The following is a 10916-nucleotide window of genomic DNA, read 5'->3' on the forward strand; positions in this document are numbered from 1 at the left end:
CCCTTGTACTCGGTCTGGTCTAGCCACCAGCCCACTAAACGACCACACCACAGAACGTTGAATGGAGATGCTTGTCGCTTGATTACAAAGGATCCTATCCATTTGGTGGTGAGTTTCACGATCACGACATATCCCACCAAACCGATCCCCAAAGCCAGGCTAATGATCATATTCACGCACTGCTCTAGAACTGAAATGGATTGAACGGTTTAACGAGATTGCGAGGTTCTTCTTTTGACGGACAGATTGTATAACCTAGTTCTAGAAGCCAAAATCAGTAAAGCATACAATCAAAACCTTCTCGAAGACCTGAAATTGTTGTTGAAGTACAGATTTGTTTTATGCATGTCAAAAGGCATATAAAAAGGGTGATGCAACTTTGATTAATACAAGAACACTGTTTTCCACGCTCTCTAAATTTGGAGCCTATCATTATCAACATGTCATCTGTTTGAGATTTACATCTCAACGACCTTGGAAATAAACAAGATAACTCTTCGTGTAAATAGTCACACAAGGTTTGTTCACGGTTCCAATCAAAATCCATTAAGGTACACATGATTACTGCAAAACTAAAAGAAGGAAAGACCTTCTGATCTCTACATCAATCGATGACAGAAACAACCATTATTAACGTGTTTCATATCGTTGCAATCTGTCACAAACAATAGATACATCTCAAGCAACTCCGCTCGGTAAGTACTCCCTCCGTTCCATAATTCTTGTCTCAAATTTGTTTAAAAATGGATGTATCTATTCTTAAAAAGCGTCTAGATACATGTAATATTTCGACAAGAATTATGGAACAGAGGTAGTAGAAGATTACTAATGTTTGCACTTGGTCCAATCAAGGAATTTACAAATAGTTAATCACAAAATAAACAAACTGAGACTACATTAGACCGATAGCAATACTTAACGCTATTTCATACTTCATACTAACTATATGAAAAAATGGGCCAAAAACCTTTCGATGCCTGGTTTATTAGATAAAAACCCGTCGAAAATCCGACAACATGAATGCTACTCCCTCCGTCTCTAAATTTTTGTCGTGGTTTTAGTACAAATTTGAACTGAAACCACGACAAGAATTTAGGAACGGAGAGAGTACCTTACTAAACTAGCCGAACCGACACACAAATTCCTTATCAGGGCCTACTTCGACACTGCCACAACAGTTCACCGAGGGTACCTCCCAGTTTAATTTGACCAAGCACCCGATTCGCAATTCGCTTGAACCAACATGTACCCCACGATGTTTTTTTTTCTTTTGAGGAAAAGAGAATCATAGTGTCATTCGATTTACATAAAAGAAAATCCCCGGAAAAAAAAATCAGCGTATCAGAAATGCACGACCAAAGCTAGAGCCAGAGCATTGATAGGAAGCCGATCGAGGCTATCTCTCGGGTCGTAGGAGAAAGCAAGAGTCCACCGAGAAATCTTTGTGGTGTCCCCAAAAAACCACGTTTTGGAATGTTGACGGTTTGTTTGGGACTACTGGGCTAGCGAGGTCTTCCCAAAATGTGTTGATTTTGGTGGTCGGTGGAGCAGCAGCCGAGCAGGGTCAGGCTGCTCGAAACACAGACAAGAGGCTACACACGTCCGGTGAAGCTGAAGCCTGCAGATCTTCGAACAAAAGCAGCGATGGATATTTCAATTGACGACGTTTCTGACATGGCAGGCCTGCCTGTAAGGTGACAGGTGGACTTTGACGCCCAATAACTAGTCCACGTCGGATTCTTATCGGGTTTCGACTCGACCCAACCCGCTGCCATTTCTTCTTCGCGTCATTCCTCTCGCCCGACAAGACCGCTGCGGTGTCTGAGCCGTCCGTTCCGGCCACGCTCGCCTCGCCGCTTCATCCGAGAGCTGCACCACACTGCCGTGAGAGGTCGTACGCTCCGTCGCCCTCATTTTTCGCGATGCGAGTCGGCTTCCCACAGGAGCTCCCCGCCATGAGAAGCACGGCTTGGCATTCATGTCGCCATCGAGGAGTACGGCCAATTCGTTTTTCCATGAGGCCAATTCGTTCCCAAGTCGAACCAAATCGTCTAACAGCTCGTTTGTCGCCCCCTCATTTCATTTCATCTGGTGGAAATGAAATGAAATCCGATTTTTTATAGGATTTCCTTTGGTTGAATGTGAATTCCAGGTTCAAAAATCATGTTTGTCTACTACATGGATTTGTAGAGTGGGAGACAATTTCAAAGAAATGATGTCTTTTCGAGAGGAATTGGTGTTCGCTATAGTGTGATTTTGTGGAATTTCATATTGAATTCCTGTATCCAATTCCATGTCAGCCAAACAAGTTTTCTAGAATTCTAAATGAGTTTCAGAATTCTAAGCCCAAAAGAGGGTGCCAAACGAGCTGTAATTGGTTCCAATTCGTTCTCAAACCATCCAATTCGTGCCCACCATGAGCCCAAATCGGCTAATTTGTTCCCAATTCCTTCCCAAATCAGCCAATTTGTGCCCACCATGAGGCCAATTCATTCCCAAAGGTTTGCTTATTATGTCAAATATCTACTGGAGTTGTCTCTGGAAGCAAAACTATAACTATATACCTACACTTATAAAAATCAGAGTTGGTGATTGTCTATTCACTCCACCAAGGAACTGCTTGCATATCATAGTAATTATCATCTATTATATGTGGTAGATATTTACACAATTTTTATGTTGTAGTTGATTTGACGTATATTTTGATGTAATTAATATTTAGCACAAAATTGAGTAATAAGAGACATTAAACAACTCATTTAATACAGAACAACTTAAACAACTCGTGCAATACATAATTTCAATTTCGTAGTATCATTCCTGTATTTAACTAGTTGGCAATATATTATATGATTTATTGTAAAGAAATTAATGCAAAAAAGATAAAACATTAACTATAAAAATTAACAAGACATATAAAAAAAACTAAATTAATTAAATATTTTTTATAACCATAGACCGCAAATTTCAGCCCATGGCGCGTTCCCCGTTCGAATTTGGGTATATGAACCCCACCTCTACATTAGCCTGCAGATTTTATCAACATTTGTGATATATCATAAGTACTGCTACAAATTACAAGTACAACATTTTGTGCTACAAATCAGATTATACTCAAACAGATTTACAGCATACAGAACAAGAATAAAACACTTCATAAAATTGGAAGTGAATTACCAGTGGTCATTTAATTTCTACACTCTACAAAAGATAAATCTACAATCATGCCCTTAAAATGAAGAGTACTCCCACAATAAACAAATTACCTATAACAGTACAACATTCATGTGCATGTATTTTGGTTCACATTACACAATTGGTTTTCACAACATCACCCCATGCATGTAATATATAGAAAAACTAAAGACAACATATACAATAATCGATCTAACATGTCTATCTTTAGCATATTTAACTATTCGTGTCAATTCAAATTGCAGACATCATTCATAGAACAACAAAATTAACTAATACACTAACTAGCTATATGTGTAAACAACATATAGTAGAACTTGTATTGAATTAATTTGATTTACAACTAGCTAGCACATAATACCCTAAAAACCCTAACTAGAGAACAGTGGCTCATCCTCCTGCGGCGCTTGAGGTATTCGAATCCCGGAGGTGCCTCGGGTAGGAATGGCTTCACGTCCTCCACGCCCTCGTGGACGACGTTCTCGCCAACGACAGGCACTCGCGTTGCTGTCCGAGGAGAGACCCGACAGGTCGGCCCCTCGGAGGAGGAGGGGCGACGGATCGCACGGCGGGGCGAAAGCGTGCAAGAGGTCACCGATAGGGGCGCCGACTTCCTCGTTGCACGGCGGGCCGTCGCCTTCTTCAATGTAGTGCTGGGTGCCACCGTCGTGATCGCAGCGCGGCTTGAAGCCCTCTTCGTCGCCGGAGTACGGGAGAACCCCCCGTGCGCATCCCTCGCCTGGCGACGGGAGATGTGCTCCTTCTTGGCCGCCATTGCTTTGGTTGGATGTGATGAGGATGGATGCGATGCGCTTGGGCTGGTAAGTGGGATGGGATTCGGGAGGGAAACCATGTGACGATTGAGGCAGACACGACGATGTTGGTTGGGGGTACAAATGTCAAATGCCACTCAAATTTTGCCACTAAAACGACAAATAAAATGAGACGGTGGAGTATTTTTGTTGTAAAGGAAAATCAACGTACTATCTAGGGGTAAAATTGTGTTTTCATCTCTTATTTGACGGTCAACTAGCGGCCAATTAACGGTAGTGGCATATTTGTATGGCTTGCAAATTTTGAGTGGCAAATTTGAAACAGGAAAATTTTGAGTGCCATTTGGGCATATGAGCAAAATTTGAGTGTGAACAAGCAATGTCTTATTTTTGGATTTGTTTCAATATATTGTGTTTTTTTTCTCTTCCAAGGGATGACGTTGCTGCCACGGTAACTATCAACGGAAGAAGCGTTGGATATTTTTTACTTTTGGATTTATTTCAAGGGTCCGTTATTTCAATTGTGTTTTTTCTTTCTCTCTTCCAGGTGATGACGTCGCTGCCACGGTAACTACCAACGCAAGAAGCCCGATATCCATCAGCTCCCCCGTCACTCTCCCGCGGTGTGAACGGAGACTATCCCTTTGGATTCCGGTTTAGGCAGCATGCAAACCCGTTGTGCTTCCCAGGAAAAACTTTGGGCGCCACAAATATGCATGCAGCATACGTGTGCTGCTGTCGTGCGCGACACCAGCGTTATAAAATTAGACGCGCCTGGAATGTCGTTTCGTCAAGGGCCCCCTTTTTGACTCGCTTGTTCCCGCTAAGTTCCACGCTTTGCACGGCAGATAAGATCACGGAGTAATGCTATTTTCTTCGTTTCATAATTCTTGTCGAAATATTACATGTGTTTAGATATTTTTTAAGAAATAGATACATTCATTATTTAGGTAAATTTGAGATAAGAATTATGAAAGAGAGAGTACCGCCGAGTAGCCAGTAGTGCGTTATGCTGTTGCCGTGTGAGAGCTTGTCAGTCAAACGCATCGATGGGCATGCAGCACCAATCATCCCGGCCATATTCTCGATCTCCCTTTTTCCCTGGCCGACACACAACATCCAGATCAAAGCTGCGAGAGCTTCCGATTTCTGCTGGAAAGATATAGGGTCGGTAGAAACTTTTGTGCTAGGAGGACGTACGTAGCGACTCACTAGGAAAGAAAAATGGTGTGTCGTCGCACGTAATCCAGCATGCGCGGGACGCAACTTGCTGATTAGTAATGCCATATTATATATGGGTTTATGGTGATGTCGCTGTTCTCGGTTTGCGTCGCACCGCATGGGTCTCTATTGAATCCGGCCGGCCGTACGTTGCGTGCGACGCAACGCAACGCCGGCCCCAGGCCATGTTCATCCGGATCGAGCCTCTAGATCTGGTGTAAGAAACAAAAGGAACGGCGCGACGGTCGCAGCAACAGAAGAGCCTCGCCACAAGTGGGCGCCGCAGCACATCGTCAGCCTTCTTCTTCGGCTGGTTGTGTCGAGTTGAGTGTTGGGAAACCCAGTTTGCGTTTGTGGGAGCTGCAAGTGGATAGATAAGGTTTTTCTCAACCGGTTTCTCCTCCTCGTCACCGGACGTTGACGGTGAGCCGGTGACGAACAAACCGATAAGATCGTCGACGCCATCGGGGACATGTCGTCGACGCGCGTCCGTCATTCATGGCTTTTCTTCCGGAAAATCAACGCAACGCAACACAACCGGGTAAGACGGGGTCTCTTGCCTAGCTTATCTTGGCCCAGGCCAAGACGCGTGAGCCGGCCCAGGATATACCTGTGCCTGGGAGGCCTCAAAGAAAATATTTGGGCTCTTGGGCCGTCTGTCGTGCTCATCAATGTCTTCTTCTGACTCCACTTTAGTCAGGCCTGTTGCAAACGCAAAACACAGTACCTCTTTCATTCGTAGCCAGGAGTCCGAGAACATTTCCATTTGCAGTTTCTCTTGCTGTACGAGGAACTAAATCGATGTTTTCATAGTTCTTCATTACCCTCGTAAAAAAACATAGTTTGTCAGAAAAGAAAGGTAAAATCTGTCTAATAAAAGAATTTAGGATCGGAGTGAGTAAGTGTCATAAAATCTGTCTAATAGAACAATAGAGAATTTAGGATCGGAAGGTGTCTAATAAAACAGTAGAGGATCGAAGTGAGTGTCATAAAATCTGTCTAATAGAACAGTAGAGAATTTAGGATCGGAGGGTGTCTAATAGAACAGTAGAGAATTTAGGATCGGCGGGAGTAAGTGTCATGAAAAAAACAAAAACAGCTGAGGGTAGCCAAAGACACTGGGTTACTCTGATCCGGTGTTACTAGTACTTTGAGCTGAAGATACTAGTATTGCAAAATCAAGGGACCAAACACTCCAGAGTCAAAAATCAAGCGACCAAACACTCCAGAGTCAATGTTTTTTCCAGCACCGCCCGAAATGTTTTACCTGAACTACATTACTTGCACATGCAAGGCTTGCATAGATAGGGGTAACTCATTTGGTCATTATGCCCCGAGTACAGACAGACATTCTAGCAGCCTTCAACCGCTCAAGGTTCTGCTTCACATACGCTGTTTACACAGGATACAAACTCTGTCATACATTGATCGAGTGATATGCAACAATTCAATTAGGGCAGAGCCGAGATCGTTTCCAAGCTGCCCAGCCTTAGCCCACGATCCATGGCGCTAGCCAGTAAACCCCTTGATGACTTCACGCCATACTGGGGCCGGACCTCACTCAGTAAGCATGGTTGGACAGGATGGCTCGCCCAGCACGGTGCGGGTGCAGGGCGCAGGCGCAGTGGACGGAGGTGAGGCTGAGGCAGCCGCTGATGATGAGGGAGTGCCTCTCCGGGCACGTATGGAGCGCCGGGAATGAGTCGCACACCGCCTGGACAGCCGGGGGCGTCAGCGCCGTGCACTGGCTGATGTTCAGGCTCGCGAGCCCGTCCTTGTCGTCTTTGCTGCGGCTGCTCCTGCCTGCGTCCCAGCTCATGCCCTTGCCCCTGACGCGGCTGTTTGCCGCGAGCGAGTACATGGCCCGGTCAGTGATGTTCTGGCAGTAGTACAGGCCCAGGGATCGCAGGTGAGGGCACCCGTTCGCGAGAGCAACCACACTTTCATCTGAAGATGGAGAAATGGGCAGAGCAATCAAGTTTCAGAAATTGAGCACATGGCTCTACAAGTCTACAGGAGACGAACCTAAATGCAACTAGGGTGCTATCTACCATGCTGCTATTAGATAACAGTGCCATACACAGTAAACACCATCGTATAGTTTGAGATTATTTGTGTCCGTGAGCATGCCTGATATTAACTAAAGTGTACTGTGTACCACCTAGCAGAGGAAACAAGTGCTAGCATCCTTGTATGTTACTTATGTTTTAGCATCGACAGACTAACAAGGTTTTGCAGACTGCAGAACACCAGATCAAATATACAGCTTACCTGTTATTAGAACACAGCCACACAAGTCCACAGCCCTAAGTTCAGGACATCCTGATGCCAAGCTAGTCACTCCCTTGTCAGTGATATTATCACACCAACCTAGGTTTAAAGATTGCAACTGATCACAGTTACGAGCGATGGCCTGCATCAGAAAACAGAAATTAAATACAAGTTCGTGTAAAGCCATGTTATAACAGATCAAGTACCTGCAATGCTCTGTCAGAAGCCGCCCTCACACACCCGCACAGATTCAAGCATTTCAGATTCCTGCATTGGCTAGTGAGGTAGACCAAAGCAGCATCACTAAAATTGGAAGATCCACTGATGTTGAGCCTCGTAAGATGAAGACACCCATGCGCCAGAGCATACAAGGACCGATCAGTAAGCCTAAAGCTTCTGCTTAGATCCAACTCGCGCAAATCATGACAATAATTTGCTACAGCCTCCACTGCGCTGTCTTCAAGCTGAGGCTTGATTTGCCGCAGTGAAAGAACTTGCAGCTTTGGAAATTTGTGAGCCAGTGATATTACCAAGTCATTCATGTGGTCCTGGCACCTGAAAATGGCACGTTTTTTGGTCAATCAACAACCTTTTCACCTTCGAAGAACTTCAAACATTGTTCATAACGACCAGGTTTGGTAGATAAGGGATCGCTGCCCTTATGTATCTTTACTCCTAAAAGACTCAATTGGGGACACATGTGTACCGCAAATTTTTTTTTGCGTCACATGTTGATTTGACATAAATCATTAGATATATGATTCCAAAGATAATATGACAACACCCACTTTAAAATTTGGTCCGTAGCAATGCACTCCATATATCAGAACCAAACTAGACTAAACAAAATTCCTTCATGTGCAACGAACTTCTATCATACATCATATGATTGAGAAACAAAACCAAAAAGGATCTACCAGCCTAGTAATTAGCTGTGCTGCAACTGGCATTTCATGATTTCTTCCAAGATTTTAAGCTATCGCATAAACTGAAGAATCTAGTATTTGGTCATCTCCACATAAGAGAAAGAATTGCAGATCACTCACCACGAGAAGGAAAGGCTTGTGACTCCCCATCCTAGCGCATCACGCCACCCGGTGCAAACACCGGAGGCCACAACTACCATCCTGTCGTCTCCAGCTACTGATATGATCCTCAGAAGTAGTTCCATTGGAAGGTCCTTCCAACCTGATAAGATGGTACCCAAACCACCATTCTGTGCCTGTCCACTCTCGCCGCCACCAGAAACCATGAGTGCACTGAACGAATTGTCCAGGTTCCCACTCATCAGATTTGCATTGACCATTTTTTTCAGATAACCTAACGACAACTGAACCTGCAATTAGTAGTGCATTTATCAGTAAACATGTATGAACTGGGTCAATACAACAGGGCTAAACACTACTGGAAGATGGCCAGGCTTTGTTGGTTGGAGTTTAGATCATAGGTCAGATTGATGGACCTTGGGGAAGACAACAGATCGGTGCCTTATTTTCCTCCCTTTGTTCATCAACATGACCAGGCTTTTATATCCAGCTAAATCAGAAATCGCAATGAAGAAAGCTAGGAGAGACCTCATGTCCCATCTGTTGCCTCCCTAACTCCTAACTGCTGCATTAAGAAGTAAATCTCTCTGGAATGCGCTAAACCACTTCTTTTTTGCGCCTCAACGAGAAATAGCAAGATCACACTCTTAGTGCTTCTAAACGCCTGACATATACTAAACCGAAGAAAAAAATATAACCGCAAAATAGCTCGGGGAGAATTGGAGAAAGATGCAGATGATTAAAGCAATCTTAAGACGCCATCGCTCCAGGAAGCAACGATTGTAGCACTAATCTTTCATAGTCAACTGAGTTGTCCAAAAGGACACAAAAGACAGCGAAAACTAGAATGAGTAAAGCAACTACCAGCGATCGTGAAGAAATCTGCATCAAGATGGCAACCTTTTGACGAAAATTTCTGATGGATGCTCCTAAAAGGAAAACGTTTCAGCTATATAAAGGCAAACTGAAAAGGAAATGTTTCAGTTTCAGCTATAAAAGCGAGGGCAAAGCCAGCAAGTTGCCAGCAATTTCTTTTGGAAGGAATCGTATTTCAGGTCCCTTCTAGTTCTAACGCTAAGCCACCAGAGACTTGTCCACTGCCAGAAACGCAAATCTTAAATACACCAAACAACAACAAAGAAAACTAAGCCTAATAACCAGAAGATAATCAGGTAATCCGGTAAAATCAATGGAGTAAGCTCAAATCTTGAGGGGCTAAATTCTAACAAAGCAAGACCAGGGGCAGCTAGCATCCGCTCGAGACGACAGGGAGCTGGCGCACACATAGGGATGGAAGGAATCGAGGAATACCCAAGAAAACAACCGCGAGCTTGCCCAGGATCGATGTAGCTTTCGCGCACAGCAACCACAAATAAAAACCACGGAGACGCCGAGCAAAAGCTCGGAGATTTGAAAGGCGAACCGCAGAGAGCCACGGAAACCGCAGAGCCCCCCGGAGGCGATCCGCGATCCCCACTTCTCAGCATCAACAGCGGTCAGCAGACAAAGAAAAATATAAATCCTAGGACGATCCCGAACAGAAATTTACAGCACGCGAGAGAAAAGGACGCGATCTTTACACTCACCCAGGCTAAGAAGCGAAGCAAGCAGCGGCGCCGCTACCTCTTGAGGCCGGAGACGATCTGTGGGGAAATTTTTAGCCGCAGCCGTGAACTGGCGGCTGGCTTTGGAGGCAGCGGGGCCGGGTTCTATATAGCGATGGGGGAGGAGCCGAGGAGGGGATCAGAACGGGAGGCACAGCGCGTGGCGGGTCGAGAGGCTTCACACGTGAGGGAGGCGTGAGGGAGACGACCACGGCTACGGAGGGCCCGGGATTTTTATCCCCCTTGTTTTATGCTTCTCCAGACGCGGGGACGGGAAAACGGGAGGAGTGAGTCGCTGTCGGTCGATACGCACAGCCTGGAAACTTCTAGAGGCCACCAGGAAACCTGTGGGCTGCCGTAGAGTAAATAGTGGTCCCCCAGAAAAGATATGCTAGTCTAGCTGGTGATCTGCAAAAAAAGGAAATTTTGAGCGAATGCGATCGTGCAATTAAATCAGGGGCGGAAGGAGAGGGCCAAGCAGGGGCGAAGGCCCGGGTCATGAAAAAAAAATTTAGTATGATCAGGGATTACTTCTACCTAAATTTGTGCATTTTATAGTTATGCCTCCCTCAATATTCACACAAAAAACAACAGCCATAGGAAAATCTACTCTTTGACGAACTGACTTCTAACTTCTCATATTTTATACCAAAAGTTAGCCCAAAAACATACGAGAGGAGGCAGCCTGCACTCATCCCTGGAACCGGCCGGTCCCCAACAATTCCTCCCCCAACTATCTACATGCGCCTGGGCTTTTTGACTTCTTCTTTAAATTTCCTTCCAACTTTTGTCCTTTTAGTCGGCCC

At 44.9% G+C, this 10916-nt stretch overlaps 1 protein-coding gene across 4 annotated transcripts; it reads right to left on the reverse strand.

Moving 5' to 3' along the window:
* Positions 1 to 6373: 6373 nt before the first annotated feature.
* LOC100822312 (F-box protein SKP2A) lies at positions 6374 to 10277 on the reverse strand. Of its 4 annotated transcripts, XM_010234346.3 has the most exons (6): positions 10093 to 10277; positions 9818 to 9982; positions 8507 to 8796; positions 7667 to 8015; positions 7461 to 7602; positions 6374 to 7136 (listed from the first exon to the last, which is right to left on the reverse strand). In XM_010234346.3, the coding sequence occupies exons 3-6, from the start codon at positions 8764 to 8766 to the stop codon at positions 6751 to 6753; spliced, it is 1137 nt and encodes a 378-aa protein (XP_010232648.1). In that variant the 5' UTR covers positions 8767 to 8796; positions 9818 to 9982; positions 10093 to 10277; the 3' UTR covers positions 6374 to 6750. The 4 variants fall into 4 exon arrangements, with proteins under 4 accessions (XP_010232648.1, XP_003564777.1, XP_024315013.1 ...); XM_003564729.4 differs by lacking the exon at positions 9818 to 9982 and having other exon boundaries at positions 10093 to 10274; XM_024459245.1 differs by lacking the exons at positions 9818 to 9982; positions 10093 to 10277 and adding an exon at positions 9371 to 9758.
* Positions 10278 to 10916: the final 639 nt, after the last annotated feature.

This window comes from Brachypodium distachyon, chromosome 2, assembly GCF_000005505.3.
Source record: "Brachypodium distachyon strain Bd21 chromosome 2, Brachypodium_distachyon_v3.0, whole genome shotgun sequence".
NCBI classification, from domain to species: Eukaryota; Viridiplantae; Streptophyta; class Magnoliopsida; order Poales; family Poaceae; genus Brachypodium; species Brachypodium distachyon.

What these genes read in the sequence shown, in the direction of transcription:
- LOC100822312 (XM_024459244.1), bottom strand. Translation starts at nt 9,039, where the DNA reads ATGAGGTCTCTCCTAGCTTTCTTCATTGCGATTTCTGATTTAGCTGGA. An exon ending in GATCTGTTGTCTTCCCCAAG is followed by an intron (nt 8,797 to 8,922) that starts GTCCATCAATCT and finishes TACTAATTGCAG; the next exon opens with GTTCAGTTGTCGTTAGGTTA. An exon ending in ACAAGCCTTTCCTTCTCGTG is followed by an intron (nt 8,016 to 8,506) that starts GTGAGTGATCTG and finishes TGCCATTTTCAG; the next exon opens with GTGCCAGGACCACATGAATG.